The sequence below is a fragment of the Scomber scombrus genome, chromosome 11, assembly GCF_963691925.1.
Source record: "Scomber scombrus chromosome 11, fScoSco1.1, whole genome shotgun sequence".
NCBI lineage: Eukaryota > Metazoa > Chordata > Actinopteri > Scombriformes > Scombridae > Scomber > Scomber scombrus.
In genome coordinates, this window is record NC_084980.1 from 1,257,033 (window position 1) to 1,275,351 (window position 18,319).

General features: G+C 41.0%; 1 protein-coding gene and 1 long non-coding RNA gene across 2 annotated transcripts in view; both read left to right on the forward strand.

The window, feature by feature from the left end:
• The window catches only part of si:ch211-207d6.2 (sickle tail protein homolog), a gene marked incomplete at its 3' end in the record, with an annotated part of 80,432 nt that extends 70,241 nt beyond the window's left edge, over positions 1-10,191 (forward strand). Inside the window, exons 15-24 of the mRNA XM_062429119.1 lie at positions 6-315; positions 433-588; positions 1,942-2,239; positions 2,671-2,772; positions 3,101-3,344; positions 3,435-3,519; positions 4,268-4,474; positions 4,770-4,862; positions 6,748-6,822; positions 8,344-10,191. Coding sequence (XP_062285103.1) covers positions 6-315; positions 433-588; positions 1,942-2,239; positions 2,671-2,772; positions 3,101-3,344; positions 3,435-3,519; positions 4,268-4,474; positions 4,770-4,862; positions 6,748-6,822; positions 8,344-10,191 — 3,418 coding nt within the window. The remainder of the gene's footprint in view (positions 1-5; positions 316-432; positions 589-1,941; positions 2,240-2,670; positions 2,773-3,100; positions 3,345-3,434; positions 3,520-4,267; positions 4,475-4,769; positions 4,863-6,747; positions 6,823-8,343) is intronic.
• Positions 10,192-14,820, forward strand: LOC133990353 (uncharacterized). The gene is made up of 3 exons (XR_009926960.1): positions 10,192-10,395; positions 10,975-11,103; positions 14,395-14,820. It is a non-coding gene; the product is annotated as an uncharacterized LOC133990353 (long non-coding RNA).
• The last annotated feature ends 3,499 nt before the right edge of the window (positions 14,821-18,319 follow it).

An 18,319-nucleotide genomic window follows, 5' to 3' on the forward strand; every position in this document is an offset into this window, starting at 1 on the left:
AACAGGTATGTGTCAGAGTCAACACCTCCAGCCAGATCAGCACAAGTAGATCCTCCAAAAGTCCTGGAGACAGTCCAGGACCCCCTGAAGTCCCATAGCCCACATAGCTCCCCTAAACCCCAGCCTCGATCATCTGTCAGACCCCCTCAGTCCACTCCATCCTCCTCCTCTGAGGTGGACCTGACCGGCTCAGCCTCCCCAATCATGGCCCACAGAAAGAAGACTACAGCAGCCAGCGTGGTCCAGCCCACCCACCACCACCCCAGCCCCCCACTAACCCCCACTCACGGACGAGACTCACCAACTGTGGCCAAGGTACTGCTGAGGAAACACTCCAAATGACAACATGTAACAGAACAACAGTTAGTGTTTGCAGTGTGAGGTGTTTCAGGTGTGTGTGTGTTGTGACTGTGACATGTGCTTTTTGTACAGGTGAGTCCTTGCAGCAGAGAGGGCAGCCCCGCCCTGCAGAAGAGACCTGGTCCTCTGCAGACTGATGGACTCTCAAGTGAAAGCAGCCTGTCTGCACCAGCATCAACACAGGAGAGCCTCACTGACAACACCAGCGTTACACACACACATACTGAGGTCAGTGTTAATTACATCTGCTAACACATATCAAGTGTTAAATGTCTTTAGAGATGTCCCATCACTTTTAGTTGTGATTTATTGATAGCTTTAGAAGAATGCTCAGTGTGTTTGCCACAGAAATCATACTGACATTAGTTTGTGATTGTCACACACAAAAGACCCAGATTATTATCAAGTAGATCAAGGGTGTCAAACATATGCCCCATGGGCCAGAACCGGCACGCAAAGGGGTCTAATCTGGCCCACTGGATAAATTCTCAAAGTATAAAAATAATTTTTCTACTGACCCAGAGGTTTTTTTTTGCACCCTGACCAGAATACAATTCTCTGAAAAAAACAATAAATATATATTTATTTAAAAGAATGTTTTAAATATTAATTAAATCATTAATATATTGAACATCCATCACCAACTTCTGTGCAAAATAATCTGAAAAAACTGAGACATAATATTGTTGAAATGTCTCATTTTTCTTTAGACATCCCAGGCTGTTCATCTGTTTTGTAAATAGATGGTTTATTATAGTAGTATTTTATTATGTATTAATATTGTATCTTATTTGTAGGTTATTATGCAATGGTTTTACTGGTAAATTGGGCTGTATGTGTCCCTTGAACTAACCTCTGAAGTAGATGATTGGTTTAACTGATTTTGCCAACTGAATGTTGCTTGTGGTGATAGAAAGTGAAAAGAACCACATTCTATAGTACATTTAAAAAATAATCAAACATCAAAATATTGGATCTTTTCTGTCTTCATAAAGTATTCAACAGTAATATCAATAGCACCACCTTGTGGACAGTTGTAGGTCAGTTTACATTTGCCTCTGAACTCATATAGATACAACTACCAGTTCAGGCTGCACTCGTTTCTAATTGATTTATCTCTTAAACAACTTTGATTACTTCTCATCAGTATGGGTAGTAGTGTTTGGTTGTGTCAAAATAAAGAACAATGTGTGTGTTTGTGGTAATTGTTGGATTACTCAGCACGTGGAATTTGTTGACAGATGAAAGTATAGAATATCAAATAAAAATAGAGAGTATCCGCTTTATGTTTTTATAATAAGCAGGTTTAATCTGTGATGTTTAGCTTATAAACAGTTTTATTGTGAAGCAGTTCCTAACTTCCTGATGACTGAAGCAGCACTTACTTTCACTGTTACACCATATTTAACCCAGTTTTGAAGCAGACTTGTAATCAATAATTACACTGTGACTTACTGGATCAATGGTTCTTCACAAGTTTCACTTTCCAAAACTTGTTTTAAGACTTTATTTTGATAGCTGCCTGTCGACGCTCCAGGTGTCATACAGAAGAATTAGTGTGTGTGTGTGTGTCTTTCACAGACTACAGAAAGAGAAGCTCCAGAGGGCAGTCTGAGTCTAGAAACCAGCAGTATGAACCAGCCCAGCACCAGCTCAGCCCACCAGCCCACCAGCTCTGATACTAGTCAACCCTCTTCCCCCAACACCACCACAGATGTTAACCAGGTCCTCCAGGAGGCCCAGGCCAGCCTGATGAAGTCCATCCCTGATTTGGATGTGTCAGATACCAGAGAGGGTCCCTCTGATTCGGCCTCAGGACAGATGAACCCCTCTGCAGCAACGTGTGAGCAGGAGACACCTCTGGACCTCACACTGCAAGGTTGACCTGTTATCCCCTAAACTCATAGCAAACATTCACCTCCAAATCATGTCATGATTTAGCATCGCTAAATACTTTTACAGGTCAGAAAATACAGCACAGCACTGTTTACTGTGTGCGTGCTGTTGTAACGCTAGGAGACATCACAGCCATACACACAGTGGAGTAGAGTGAATTTAGGATCTCAAATATTCATTTATATTGATGAAGTCTCTTTAAATACTGTCAGCATGATGAAGACACAATGAAATTATAGGATTAGGAGAAACAATATAAATAATAATTTGTAATATGAATTATAGAGATGAAACATCTTTAGAAGTGTTTTTTCATATTGTGTGGGTTTTTAATGGTAGGATTCTTCCTAATATTGAAACCCAAACACTGTGTGTTTATTTCTAAATGAAAGCTTTGCTGCTTTTGTACTGCAGCTCCACTGGAGGATCAGGCTGCCCCGTCTGACACCCAGGAACACACAACCGCCAAGCTGAGAGATGAAGTGAAATCCACCCTATTGAAACCCCCAGACACGGGTAAGAATAAACTTTGATAAAGATATTAACACAACATTTTGATGGTAAAAAGACTGTAAATGTGTCAGATATCACTTGATATGACTAACTCACACTGATGAAGCTCAATAGAAGCTGATCATCTACTTTTAAATGACTGTGTGGACACACTGTGGATTTTGTCCTCCATCACTTCCATTGAAAACACATTTGAAGGAGAATTTTCAGTATTCATCTGGACACCAGACTGTTGTTTTAAGACACACTTGAACAATTGTGAGACCATCCTTTAATTAGTGTGACGTTTTAATATCAGTAATTTACTGAATCCATGACCGTCTGCTTTTAGCTGCAGCAGCTGAATCTGAACTTCCTGCGGCTGCTGTCGAGCCTCCTCCATCAGTTGCAACCTCTTCTGCTCCTTCAGCTTCTCCATCAGCTTCTCCATCAGCTTCTCCATCAGCTTCTCCCAGCACTGAACGGAGCAGCCGGCCTCAGGTGGAGAAACCCCGCCGCTCCAGTGTGGACAAGGAGATGAAGCAGAGTCCAGACAGGGCTGGGAAGTCTCCTCCTCCTCCTCCTCCTCCACGAAGGTCAGTTTTTTAGTGTGGATCAGCTGTTCACTGTAATACAATGTAAAACACCTAAAAACCATCACTCACTTATTGTTATTGTTATCCCAGGTTCCATGCTGTCAGTTCAGGTCTTACCACAGGAAGGTCAGGAGAGGTGATCTTCACCACCAGGAAAGAGCCTGTAGGAGCACAGGTATGTGCGTGTGTGTGTGTGTGTGTGTGTGTGTGTGTGTGTGTGTGTGTGTGTGTGTGTGTGTGTGTGTGTTTGTGTGCATGCGTGTCTGAGTGCGTACGTACATGCGTATTTGCGTTCACACATGATATATCACATATAATCATTTTTACAAACACCTTCATCTTCACCTTCGTCTTATATCTTATCTCACAGGTCATTTTCTGAAAAAGACTGGAATAGATCTGAACTTCTTTTGTTTGATGCTCCATGCCTTTTAATAAACACATTCCAACCATATGATTTCAAATACTAATAGAGCAGTGTGAGATGTTGTTTCTCACAGAAACAAAGTAGTCGAAGTAAAAGAGATCTGAGTTAGTTCAAATAAATATAAATAAAGTAAAATAAGGAAATAAAGAACAATTTTAGTAGCAGAATAATATAATAACTTTCATAGCAATAACTAAATTACCATGACTTATAGGTTTTATTTAAAATGTTTACTCATAAAAACAAACAATTAAATTTTTTTTTTAATATAAATATTAGCTTAACTTCACATGAATTTCATGGTTATAATATTCTATAGGGACAGTGAGTATTTATTTTGAAGTATGCCACTTAATCAATAAACTTAAATGCAGGTATAGATAATTAAAAATGTTTGTCTTAATATAATTGTTTTTAGAAATGACATAACATCCTCCAGCCCCAGTGTAAAGAAGTTTTACAGAATTAATACATTCACTTTACTTATCTGTGTAAGGATGCGGATGAGCAAGAGCCGCCTGTGGTTCCTCAGCCCAAACCCCCCAGACAGCCACCAGAGGTCAAACCCAAACCCCAGCTGTGTCCTCCTGCAATTCTGGCTGCTTCCACCTCCACCCCTGTTACAACCTCAGCACAGATGGAGAAGGAGGAGGAAGAAGAGGAGGAAGAAGAGGAGGACAATAAATTCATGAAAGAACTGCAGGTATGTTTGATAAGTTATTGTTTCTTTAGACTCTCTCAGAGCAATTATAGAACTCATTTTAGAGCAATTCATGAGTCATATTCACATTTGATTAGAAATACAAACAGTGACCAGTGTGATCAATATGATGCAGTTTAATTCACATTATAGGACTGAGTCAATGCTGCAGTGCTTGTATTCACAGCTCTGCATTAATAGAAGGTGTTAACCATCCATTACATCCACATACCTCCAACCCCACCACCGTCTCCGTCACCTTTACCCTTACCATGGACCCTCTGCCCCTCTCACCTAGGTGTTTCAGAAATGCACAGTGAAGGAAGTAGAGAGCAGAGCTGTGCTTGAACTCTCAGTCTCTGAGCCTCAAAGCAAAGAAATTGATCCTAAGGTAACAAACGGACGTAAAGCCCACTAACAGCACTAATCATTAACTACTCTACAACTTATCTTTTAACTCAGACATCACAACTTATCTCATCAAAGTGTTAAATCAGTCTGCTGACTTTTATTGGGATTTGATCTTACATTGCTGTGTTCTGGAGACACGTTGTTGCTTACTGTGACATAAAAGATCAAGTTTTAATCCCTGTTGCGTTAAAATGTGAATCTGTGTTAACCAACTCTAACTTAACTAAACCTTTAATCTCTTTAACTAATTCAAATACATGTTAAGCTAATTTTTCACTTTTACTGTAAATGTAAATGGAGCTGTTCTAGTGAAATTCAGCTTGATCATAAATAATCCGTCCAGTATAATTAACATGAACTAGTTGACTAAGTTATATAAAACATGCATTACTTATCTCAAACCCCACTTCTCTTCTAATTTGTGGTTTGCAGTAATATTGTTTATGCTTCTAACTCATAACAGCTGAAGATTGTGAATTCTTGATTAACATCACTGAGGCCCGTGTATTGCTGTCTGTCTCTAATAATTCATTTACTGGTTAACACTGTACGTTTTCCAAGTACAACCCTAACTAAACCTGTTCCAGAATATTCTCCACATTTAAGTGTACTATGTTTTATTACTTTAATCAAAATGCACTAATTGAGCAGTATTGTGATGACTCAACTGGCTGATGTGTGTGAGGTGTTATTGTGTTGACCGGGGTTTCTATCAGTCAGCCATCACATCCTCCTCCTCCTCCTCTCTTCAGCTTTCCTTTCTCTTTGAACTATCTGATGAAGGTGATCCTTTAAAAGGATAATTCTAGTTTATTACAACTCGTATAATTATAGTTTTGTAATAATAATATTTTACATTCTAAAGTTATTACTAAGATCTGGGAACACTTTGACATCACTCAAAATATAGACAGGTCATGATGCTTTATCCAATGCTAACGCTCACTCACAAGAAAACTGTGTGCACACAGGACAAACGTAATGTGCACAGGGACACTACTTTATCCGCCCACACAGTTCCCTAATTTATATTTCCCAAAGACAAACCCCTGAGGGCCTGGGACCCAGGGGCTGCTGGTTCAGCCTTGTGAATGTAAGTATGGTAGGTCAGACTTGAGCCAGGATGACCAACCAGTGATGCATGTTCATGCCCAGTCTGACTTCAGAGTCATAAACTAAAACAATAGGACCCATGTTGTATTAAATCAGACTTATCCTTTACTGAAATACAATCACACCTATATCTGATGGTATACATTTGAATGAATATGAGATACAGTATGTATCATGAGAGCATCTTGAGGATGCCCACATTAACAAGACAACATGTTTAAGCCTTAACCTCTGTGGGGTGCTTTTGTTTTTAGTTCTTGTTGACTTGTTCTTGTAGAATGCATCCTGTTTAGGTCTGGTTCTACTGACAGAATCAGAGGTGAAACTCATGTGGTACTTCACTCCTCTAACCTGCAAGCCTCTCTTCTTCTTGGGAAACTTAGTAACCATAGGTTGTGAGTGGAACTCCTCTGTCACTGCCCGGCCTCTTTCTTCCTGCAGCGTCTCTTGTACTGTCTTTGCAGGATCTCCATACTGTACATTCTCTATGTCTATATACTCTTCTGGATGAATAAAGCCCCTTTCTGTTCTCCACCCTGCTTTGGCTGCTCAAGTCTTTCATTTACTTTTGAGTGGGAGGGATTACACTCTGACTTGTTTCAGCCTCAAACTGACACAAGCACACCCACAGCTCACATACATACCTCCATAGTAACGCAAGTTCAGAATAATGCATGACAACAAACACACTCACTTACACATAGACAGTGACATGTTCTCTGTTCATCGGTATACACTGTTCCACCAATCAGATTCAGCTCTGGACAGACAATCCATTGTTCAGCTCAGACATCAGCAGCAGCAGGGCTCCACCACCCAGTCAAGAGGTAAGCCTTGAATTTCTCTCATCTACTAAAAGTAACAGGCTGTGCTGTAGGGATTTGTCTCCCTCCTGTTTGCCAGTAGAACTCATGTGTAATTAATTAAAACACCATTTCAGCTCATTACAGAAAGAAGAAAGTAATATACCATTGAGCATGGCCGCAATAAAAACCTGTAAACTCTTGGCCCCCATGGTGAATTATGTCTACATAGACTGAGTCTTCTCAGTGAAACTTTCAAATCTATATTTATTCATGCAGATACTGCAGTCACTAGTCAGCACCTGCGAATAATTTAAACGTGTGTGTGTGTGTGTGTGTGTGTGTGTGTGTGTGTGTGTGTGTGTGTGTGTGTGTGTGTGTGTGTGTGTGTGTGTGTGTGTGTGTGTGTGTGTGTGTGTGCCGGTTTGAGACTGATCACCAATTGCATAAACCTCTGATAAAAATCTAGTTTTGCTAGTTACTTTTTGCTAGTGTATTTTAAAGGACAGGTTCACAGGAGCCCAAATGAACATTGAAACTTTGTTTTTCTTGCTGTAATCATTCCTCTTGTTCATACTGACCATTAGAAGATCCCTTCATAATACACTTACAATGTAAGTGATGGAGGACTAAATCCACAGTCTTCCTTCTGTGTAAACATGGATTAAAAGGTTGATCTGAAGCTGTGGCTCAGGAGGTAGAGCGGTCGTCCTCCAATTGGAAGATTGGCGGTTCGATTCCCAGCTCCTCCAGTCTACATGTCGATGTGTCCTTGGGCAAGACACTTAACCCCTAGTTGCTCCCGTTGCTGTGCCAACGGTGTATGAATGCGAGTGAATGGTTAGATTCCTCCTGATGTGCAGGTTGGCACCCTGCGTGGTAGCTGCCTGCCATCAGTGTATGAATGTGTTTGAATGCGGTGAATGAGTTGTAGTGTAAAGCGCTTTGAGTGGTCGAAAAGACTAGAAAGGCGCTATATAAGTACAGTCCATTTACCATTCATCTTCTATGTTTCAACGTTACAGTGTTTTTAGTACCAAAGTCTTTTTGTTACTATACTTCCACCACAGCTCAACAGAGAAACACTAAGAGGGAATTTGATGGTAAAAAGACTGTAAATGTGTCAGATATCACTTGATATGACTAACTCACACTGATGAAGCTCAATAGAAGCTGATCATCTACTTTTAAATGGCCGTGTGGACACACTGTGGATTTAGTCCTCCATCACTTCCATTGAAAGTTCTTTTAATAGTCAGTATGAACAGGAGGTATGATTACAGAGAAGAACACCTCTTTCACTGAACACCTGACTAATGTTATAAGAAACACTTAATAAGTTGTGATCCTGTCTTTTATGATTTACTGTAATCTGATTTTGTTACAAGAGGAGGCATGAGTGTCATGGGTATAGTTATGTGATTTATGCTAGTAGTGTACTGTAGTGTAATGGGTTAATACTGGAATACATGAACATGGAATATAAAAGTTTATTTCTTAATTCCCTTATTATTAAGATTTTGGTCTTACCTTTTCTAATTTTAGGTGACTGCAGAGCCATCAAATGATGACAATTTGTCAGGTGAAAATAAGCGATTGAAAGGACATGCTGAAGGACCTTCAGCATCACGGGTGGCCAATAAGAATCTTCCTGAGTTTCTAACATCTGACAGGTCAGCCCCCCAGCCAGGAACCACTGATGGCTGCTTTGATAAACATATGACAGCCATTGGACTGGACAAAAGTGGTGACATTGGGGAGGTTGGTGTGGCTCCTGAGCAGAAGAAAGATTTTGAGGAGAAGTTGGTTAAACAAGAGTCCATGTTAGACTGTGTACCACTGGCACAGATGGAGGTACCCCCACCTGCGTCCTCACAAGTTGTTCACACTGATGATGGTGTAAGATATGTCCAGATGAAAGAGGAGATGCCTAAACTAACCACAAATCAAGCAGAGAAGATGAAGTTACTTACAAATGACAATATCCTTAACACTGTGTGTTCTAATCAGAAAAACATTGAACAAGAACAAGTTTATTCCCCAACCACAGCAAAGAAGAAGGTCAGGTTTACAACACTTGTCACTCTTCAAAAAGAAAACGTTGAAACAACTGACATTGCACGATCTAACCAGACAAAAGAAAAGATTGTCAAACAGGTATCAGCTGACAAGAAGTCAAATTTAAAGGTAGCTGTAACTTTACAAAAAGAAAAAACCCTGGAGGATTTCACCCTGGAGTCATCACCAGAGTCCCGGCAGGATCAGTCCATGAGGTCAGTTCAGGGTTGTGAATCTTCTCCTGTTTTAAAACCTAACTCCGTCTCACCTAACTTGACTTACAGCCACAGCAACAAGCAGCAGATTCAGGAGGCAACAGTACAGGTATCCAGAGGCCAAGCACAGAACACAGAAGGAGAAGGAGGTAGCCTGAGTCCAGATCTTTATGATGATGAGGGCCCACCCCCTCCACCACCAACCAGTAAAATTATCCTTCACATCTCAAAGTCCAGAGTCAGGACCCAGTCCAAAGAGGAGGGCCTAGCCAAATTGAATGGCTCGGACATACAGGAAGTAGATGGGGAAAGTACTGGTGAGTCGACTTATCTGGCACATGAGAACCAAGGTTTCGAGGATAATGATGACTTTGACAAAAAGCCTATCATTTTTATCTTTAATGAGCCAATGGACATTCAGTCAGCTTATAAGCGTCTGTCTACGATCTTTGAATATGAGGAGGAACTTGATGAACATTTTTCTCCAGAGAATTTTGCAGATGAAGAGGAGGCAAAACAGGGAGAAGAACAGGATGGGAGAAAAATTTGCATCATTGAATCAAATTCGGGCTTCGGCCTTAAAGACATTACAGGAAATGGTCAGAGTTCTCTACATCTGCAGCATCATCACAGACCTTCAGCAGACAATGGTTCAATTCCTGACAACAAAGATCAGGGTAAACCAGATTTAAGCAAAAAGACAGAGACCAAAAAGAAATTCAAATTCAAGTTGCCCAAAAATAAACTGGCTGCAATTAGCCAGGCCATTCGAACAGGGGTGACCAAATCAGGAAAGAAGACTCTTGAGGTTGTTGTCTATGAGGAAGAGGAATCATCGGACAGCAGGCCAGCAAAAGATACCAAGAAGCAGATGAAGGAATCCAAGAGATTTGAGATCAACAGTGCTAAACTAACAGACTTAGATAAAGCCAAAGCCTGTGACAGAGACATGCAGGTATCCTCTCCCATTGATACCAGGCACTCCAAGACACATAGACGGGTAGAGAAGCTCTGCAAGAACACATATGACACCATTGACAGTCTAGAAGAATCCATCAAACAGTTAGAAATCAGTGTGGACAGTATCACTGCCCCTTCTTCACCCTCCTCCACTGCATTTTCACCTCCTCGGTCCCCTGATTCTTCCTTTGACTCCAATGACAGAGCTCAGCTTAAAGGCAAGGTCAAACGAGAAAGGGAGAGAAGCCCATCAAAGAGGCCAGCCCCCCATGGGGTGCCCCCCAAGGGCACAAATCCACCACAGAGTAAGAGGGCCAAACCACAGCCTCCACACAACACTGTGAAAACCTCCACCAAGAGACAGGTCTGATGTTCCTCTCCCTGCATAGCTGGCTTGCTTCAGTGGTGCTTGGCTGGTGCTGGGCTTACTCTGACTGTCTGACAGCACACATGTGTTGTGTCCTTCCTTCCTTCCTTCCTTCCTTCCTTCCTTCCTTCCTTCCTTCCTTCCTTCCTTCCTTCCTTCCTTCCTCCCTTCCTTCCTTCCTTCCTTCCTTCCTTCTTTCCTCATGTTGTGTCTTCAAGCAAACTGAGATGAATTTTTTCCATTACTCTGTATATGTCACTGTAGCCCAAGGGCATAATTTGAATCACTTTTTCACCTGTTAGATCCCACTATTCATACTGTACAGGACAGAAATGTACTTTATTCTCCTTGCGTAACTGTGGTTAAAGAACAAACTTGGAATCTTTGATTTGCCTTCTTGATGTTCTTTTGCTGATTGACTAAAGCTTTTCATTGCTTTTTAATGTTGGTATTTCTAACACAAATACTATATCTGCTCTGTGTTTTTCAGTTATATAGTTCCACACATACATCCTAACTGGCCTGCAGTAACAAACTGTTCTATTTTCCTCTCTTTTTCCTGAATGTTCTTTCCAGACATCCAGCAGCAACTCCAGCTCTTCTGCTCAGCGATCCCACACCAAGTCTTACCACTCGTCCTCCACTGGCTCTCCAGAGAAGACACCAAAGGGCCAGCAGCAGGCTACCCAGAAGAAGCCCAGCCAGGTAAATTTACCCTGTGGTGACCTGAGGTTAGAATCTCTGGATTAGTACAGACAGAATAGAAAATATTACTGCATCATGCTCCAACAAATGATGAAATGTGACTTTTGTTGTATAGTATCGGTACATTCAGCAAGTTAGTAGATACTTAATATGGTTTACCCTCTGTATCCTTAGAAATAATACATAAAACATGAAAGTAGCTTCATGGTGTAGCTACAGTTAGTTCTGTAAGATAAGTCTTTTTTGGGCAAAAAAGAGAACCAATATTTCAAAGTCACCTGTAAGTGTTGAAATTGAGAATTTAAAGAGGTTGTAGTGCAACTCTCCTGTATTATTCATTTTAACAAAGTACGTCAGCTTGTAGCAATCAGCTTGGATGTGAGTGAACTAAATATCATCAGTAGAACAACTCTTGAACAATAGAGCAGTCTTTCAAAAGAGTGACAAAGTGTTTGTAAGAGATGTTTTTAAATGTGCTGATGTCATTTGTGTGGTGTTACTCGGTGTCATTTTGTTTAAGGTGTGGGTCTTCCTATTCTGTTTGTGGCTGTGTTCAGTTTCCTCTGCACCCTAACACCCTTCCTTCCAGATACACTTTCTGATATTCTTATAGCACCCATTAGTTCCCCCCCATGTGCTCAAGTTTCCTGTTAACGTTTTGTGACCCTCAGAGCTCACAGTAAAGGCTCTAAATCAGGGAGTGTATCTGAAACTTCCATGTTCACTGCATACAGCCATTCTTCATCTGACAGTGAGTTGTGGAAATATGGGTGGGTGTCAATTACGCTCAAGAACTCTTCAACATAAGAAGCCAAAATGTTATAAAGCAAATATGAACAATTCAGTTGAAACATCAGTCATTGATTACCCTCATATTTATGTCATGAAAGAGTTTGTCATCCTATAAGTACTGCATGCATTTTGTGTTAAATGAAATCAATATGTTAACATGATTACACATAATTCCACATTATGTCTTTTAATATTTTCTAAAACTAGTAGTCTGTTCTAAAACTAGCAATTACTTTCTATAGTAAACTGATCCTGATTAATTAAAGGAAAATAGCGTTGAATCTTGGTAGTCATGTGTGTTACTACTGTGTCTTTGGCCAGCTTAGTTAGTATAAATTAACATTCATTGAAAACGTTGTCAGGTATATGAACGTGATTTTAGACACACCCTTCAATGGCAGACTCAGGGTGAGGTCCAGACGACATGAGATGATACACCTTGTGTACTGTGTGTACAGGTTAGTGTGGAAGGCTTTGTGATTTAAGACCAATAATCAGTGGCGTGCACAGACTTTTTGAAGGGCAGGGGCGAAAAGAAAAAAAAGGGCACATGCAGCGCATTCTCGCCACTGAAGAGTGCACTTTAGCGCACGTTTTTGCCACCCAAGAGGGCAGTTTAGTGTGTTTTGCCAACCAGGAGAGCACCTTAGCACACGTTTTGGCTCCCAAGAGGGCACTTTAGCGCACGTTTTTGCCACCCAAGGGGGCAGTTTAGTGTGTTTTGCCAACCAGGAGAGCACCTTAGTGCACGTTTTGGCTCCCAAGTGGGCACTTTAGCGCGCGTTTTTCAACAAATGGGCCACGACCGCCCCCCCCTGCCCCCCCCCCTTGTGCACACCACTGCCAATAATTGTAGCCTATCATAAATGCTTTTCCCAGACTTGATGAGGACAATGACAATAATAGTAACAAAGTTAATGTGCATGAGCCCATTTTTTCAGGGTCAACTAGTCGGTGGGTATAACCGATAACTAACCGAATATTTCTTTCAATATTAATAACAAACAACAAGCTTTGCCTGCACAAACTTGTATTAATTTAAATGATAATCAGCCTTCACACACTTTCCAGGAGCTGTTCCAAATGTTGAAGTTTTTTGTGATTAGCATCAGGTCCGTCTCCCTCAGTAACCGTCACAGCAGATGGATGCTGACTTCACGAGTCAGCAGTTTTTCCATGTTGGACGTTTTTGTGTCTTCGTCTGCATTATGTTCCCTCCAGTCAGCTAGCTAGCAGGTTAACTCACTACCAAGTCAAAGTAGCTGAGGGCAGGAATAAAAAATCACTCCATGTCAGGTTCTACTTCAAAATAAGGTGGAGGTGGTTTACAAAGACTTAGACATCCCCCTAGTGGCTGAAACTGAAAATTGCTCTGCAGTAATTGTTAATGAAGCCTTCATAGTAGACTACACAGTTCAACTCTTCGTTAAAGTTTTTCAAAGAACTTTAGATGATGCAAATGACTATTCGATTATTCAGATTTAGTGACACATCCGTAGTAAAAAAGTAGTCGGTAAAAAAAGCATTACAGTAATCAAGTCAGCTTGAAATGAATTGATGAATTATTTATGAATGGTTGTACTTTGGCTATGTTTTTGTGACTTTTCAGATTATTGTACAGCATTTCTCTTATTAGTAAGATTTCTGCTTTCTGAAATGATTGCTCCATTTATTTATGAACAGAAGACAGGTAGTAAAGGAGTTTATGGCTGCAGCTGCAGCATCATTTAGTGCAGTGGAGATGTACAGTTGTGTGTCATCTGCGTAAACATGGAAACATACATTGTGCTCTCTGATGACGTCACCAAGTGTTAGCATGTGTAGGAAGAATAATAATGGACCAAGACAGCTTCCCTGTGGAACCCCAAAACAGTTGTTTGATGTCGTTTGCTACTTTGATACAGTTCAGCTGGCCAAAGTCACAGGAGTAACAAGCATGAGTTCTTAGACTGAGTGCTATTGATCCTTCATGTGGGCTGTGTTGGCGTTGACTTGCACTATTGGTGGTGTGTGTTTGCAGGCTGACAGCAGAGGCACTAGAGCAGCCGGGGATAGTAACCATTCAGACGTTGCTTTGCGTGCTTCTAAGATCCCAGGCTTGTGCCATAGCTCTGGAAAACACCCGTCTTCCTCTCTGTCCACTCCTCACTGCTCAGACGCCGCTGATAACCTCCAGAACCTCTCCTGCTCCTCTTCCTCCTCCTCCTCTGCTTCTTCACCTTCAGCTTCTTCCTCCTCCTCCTCTGGGAAACACTGTCTTCTGTCTCCTCCTTCAAACGTCTCCTCCCATTTATCTTCTCCGTCCTCCGCTCGGCGCTCTCGGCAGGCTTTCTTGTGTCCGCTCTCCTCTTCCTCCCTGGTTAAAACCTCCTCAGTTTCTACATCCAGCTCCTCGCCTCGCTCCATACCTTTATCTTCCTCTCCATTTTCCTCCTCCCCCCCTCCTCACAAGTCTTTTATCCCATCTCTGAATTTGAGTCGTCTCCTCCCCTCGTCTAGCCATGTCTCGTCGCCACTCCACGCTAGTGTCAGCCCCGCCCCCCATGGAGCTCGCACCGGCAGCAGCAAATGCCAGCATCACTTGGCCCTCACGTCCACCTCCGCCTCCGCCTCCACCTCCCAACATAGCTACTACTCTTCATCCTCCTGCTCTTCATCCTCACCCTCTTCTTCGTCCCTGTCTCCCACCTCCTCCTCTTCCTCCCCTCCCTCTCCATCCTCCTCCCTCCTCCCCACCATGGTGAGCCATGGGGCGAGGAATGTCCGAGCATCTGCATCCAACCCTGGTTCTCCGGCCCGCAGCAAGAAGCGCACTGGAAGCCAAGCTGGCAGAGTCCTGCGTGCAGCAACGGCCTCAAAGGACACGGCGTGATGGTTTGATTTCCTGACCTACACTTTAAAAAAACATGTTAGTGTCAGTGTGGACCACAGCAATATGGTGTGATGTTTACTTTTTGACATTCTTGGATGAGTTGTGGACATAGATAAGTTTTTGTAATTTTGTATTACTGATTCTCTCCAAGGAATCAGCTATGTGATGATTTTCAACCTTCTGCTGAGGAGATATTGTGGATACCATGTTCGATTATAAGATGCTCAAGAAACGTAGCTTATCACAGCTTTATCGTAGCCAACAGGTAGTAACACACTGCAGTACAGAAATAGCACAAATATGTTTGATAACATTTAGAAACAGCGTCTCCATTACATAGTTAGTCCTTCAGCCAGTACAGGTGTAACAGTACAATAAATACAGTGTTTGGTATATACCTCAGTTTTTGGGGTCATGCTTTGGTACATTTTCAAAATAGTATGGAAAACATTTATTGCATATATGTAAATGCATTTATTAACACTGTCTCACTGGTCAGGATTCAGGAGCAGTGAGCCAGGACTCTAGTGGTACATGTATCATATGGAAGGCAGTGGATAAACTGCTACAGTCTTCATCTCTCTTTGTTCAGTGTCAGTAACCATTGACACTTTCAAACAGTAGACCTATAGGACATCCATTCTTGTTAGCCTTCCGATTAACCCAAACACTCACTAAATCTAACCTGACACGCCAGATGGGTTGTTACATGGAACCATCTGAGACGTTGCCCCTAGCATCTGTTTGGAAAAGCACAGGAGCTTTCAGAAAATACTCGGCAGGTAATTGGGTGAAGCGTTTGTTTATCACCATCTATCACTGTCTGACCTTGTGAGGAAGCTGAATTTGCAAGATGACATGAGAATCCTCATAAGATGCCGATTGGTTCAAACCACCAGTGGTTCAGACCAGTCAGCCAGTCACAAGTACATAAGTTGAAGCCTGACAAGATGGATTCTTGCATGATCTTGTGAATCCAGCTGCTTCACAAGGTAACACTATATGAGTTGTCTGGGTAGAGCAAAAATGTACGTACCACAACTGTAAAGATATACACTTAATGAGAGTGAATGCAGTTCTTTGGTTGACCAAGTGAAGAAACCTGTGCACCGCACTTCCTGTATCAAACAGTTTGAGGCAAATGCACATACCGTTACACCAGTACTAGAGCACACCGACATGTAAACTGTAAAACACACTCACCGAGCACTTTATTAGGAACACCTATGCAGTCTAGTGCAATCCAATACCACAGTCCTGCCAAAAATTCAACTTGACAGAGCTTATTCATTTTTCATTTCCCCCCCCCCCCCATTAACATATTTAAGGAGGGGCAAAATATTAGGAACACTTAGTACAATGTGTTGTACAATGTACACTAAAAACACCCACTGCAGTAGAATCATCACCTTTCTGACAGCGTTAACACAAACTGAAAATGTATAAGCCTCATAAACGTAGAACTTTTGGTAGAAATGAGATTTCACTAATAAAGTGTTGTGTGAGTCTATATGTTTTTGTCAAAACCAGTGTGTAGAACACACGTACTGTACATCTTTCTTGTCCAGGAGTCAAAAAATATTGTACTTACTCTGAGTCTCAAAAACTTGCAACACTGTAAAATACATGTGAGTGTATGAAATGATGCTCCTGAACCTGAACAACCAGTCTAGGCTTGAATATTCTACTGGTTGAATAAGCACATTAGTTATAGTAAATTGTATATTGTACAGATTTTTTAAACTCTGATATTGATATTGAGAGTGAATTAACACAAGAAGTCTAAAGCACTCCAAAATCTGTATACTGTGTAATATGAAGTCCTGTTGACATGATGCTCATCAGCACATATTTGCACAAGTAAGATCAAATGAGTGCATTGTCAGCTTTCCAGTGCTAAATCTCACTTTATTTATGTTTTATGGTAACAAAGCTGAGTTATTCAGTTTTTCAGTGGGTCCACTTTCCCACCGACCGGCTTGTTTTGCTTCTTCTTCAACATTTTCCAAGAATGCCTTTCCACGTCCCCTCCTGTAATCAGGTGTGAACCTGTGGCTTTTTTCAGGGTGAATCAGTCTCTTAGAGGTCTTAGAAGACACCTTTTAGATGTGCTTTCTTTTATATATATATATATATATTGATGTGGATGATTCCAGAATATCTGCACATGGACTGCTTTTTGACAATCAGACACGTTTGCTTCAGTATACTGTTATAGTTTCTGATAAAGAGTAATAAGAATATCAATATAGAATAAACGGGTGAACTTTTTTTCCTTCAGATTAGTTTGACATGGTTTCAGGTTTGATTGCCACACACTCCATCAGTCCTGTGATATGCAGTACAGCTGACTTTGGATGATAGGTGTGTGATACAGTATGTGTGCTTTCATTTAACACTGTTGAATATATTTGTATGACAAAATAAGAGCTCTCCAAGAGGTTATGATGATTAATATGCAGAGTTTACCCAAAGACAATCCTATACAGACTATAATGTTTAAAGATTCATTCTGTAAAGGTCTGTCAGTTCTTATGTAGATGAAGTATAATATAGAAGTATTAGACATATGTGGCTTCTTTTAGCGTAGCTGTTGGTTATTGTGCTCATACACAACCATTTCCATTTGTAGTGACTTGTTTGAAGTGTTTCTTGCCAAAAACAAAGAGCTTGGTGTATGAAGCCAAGATTATTACAGACACCTTCTGCCCAGCAGGGTTAAAGGAACACTCCACCAGTTTGGGAAATCAACATGGTTTATTTTTTTCTGTCAGATGAGAAGAGATGTCTTTAGCCTAGCTTAGCACAAAGACTAGAAAACAATGAGAAACTGCTAGCTTTGCTCACTCGCAGGTTATAAACTAAATCTCCTACTATTGTGTGTAATGACTGACTGCCATCAGAGAGGTGAGAAGATACTGGTCAGCTGCACGACCTGCATCTGCTGTGGAGATGCACACTTCTAAATGTTTCTTCGTATTTTTTGCAAAACCAGGCACACTTAGCGATGCTTTTATTTCGTCAGACACAGTTCTACATGGAAAGAGAAAAACAGTTTCAAACATACAGCAGAATGTTTTGTGAGCTGCTCTTTAGTGTCAATCATTTTTCTTCTTCCAAGGTTCATGGAGAAGAACCCCAGCAACACTTAATACTATTAAGATTTACCAACGTTATTATAAGAACAACATTCATCAGCATACAACACTGTTGAATGAAGGCCACAATCTAGTATTTAGGCTATTTACTAATTAATCTAACATATCTTATTTGTCTCTTGTCTATGTCTGCTCATAGCAACTTCAGCATGATTCATGTATTTTATGGCTGTGCTTAATGTATATATTGAACATATGTGTTGGATTTCTTATTTATTAAAAGCTAGCACTTTTTTTTTTTTTTACTGAAATAAGCATTGACCACCTCCCCCAAAAGGTTATGGCACAACTAGAAAACAGTTTCACCAAATGATATTCATACAATAACAATGTAATGAACACAGACAGAGCAATTTAAACATGAGGAGATTACAGTGGTGAGCAGAGGAGTGAG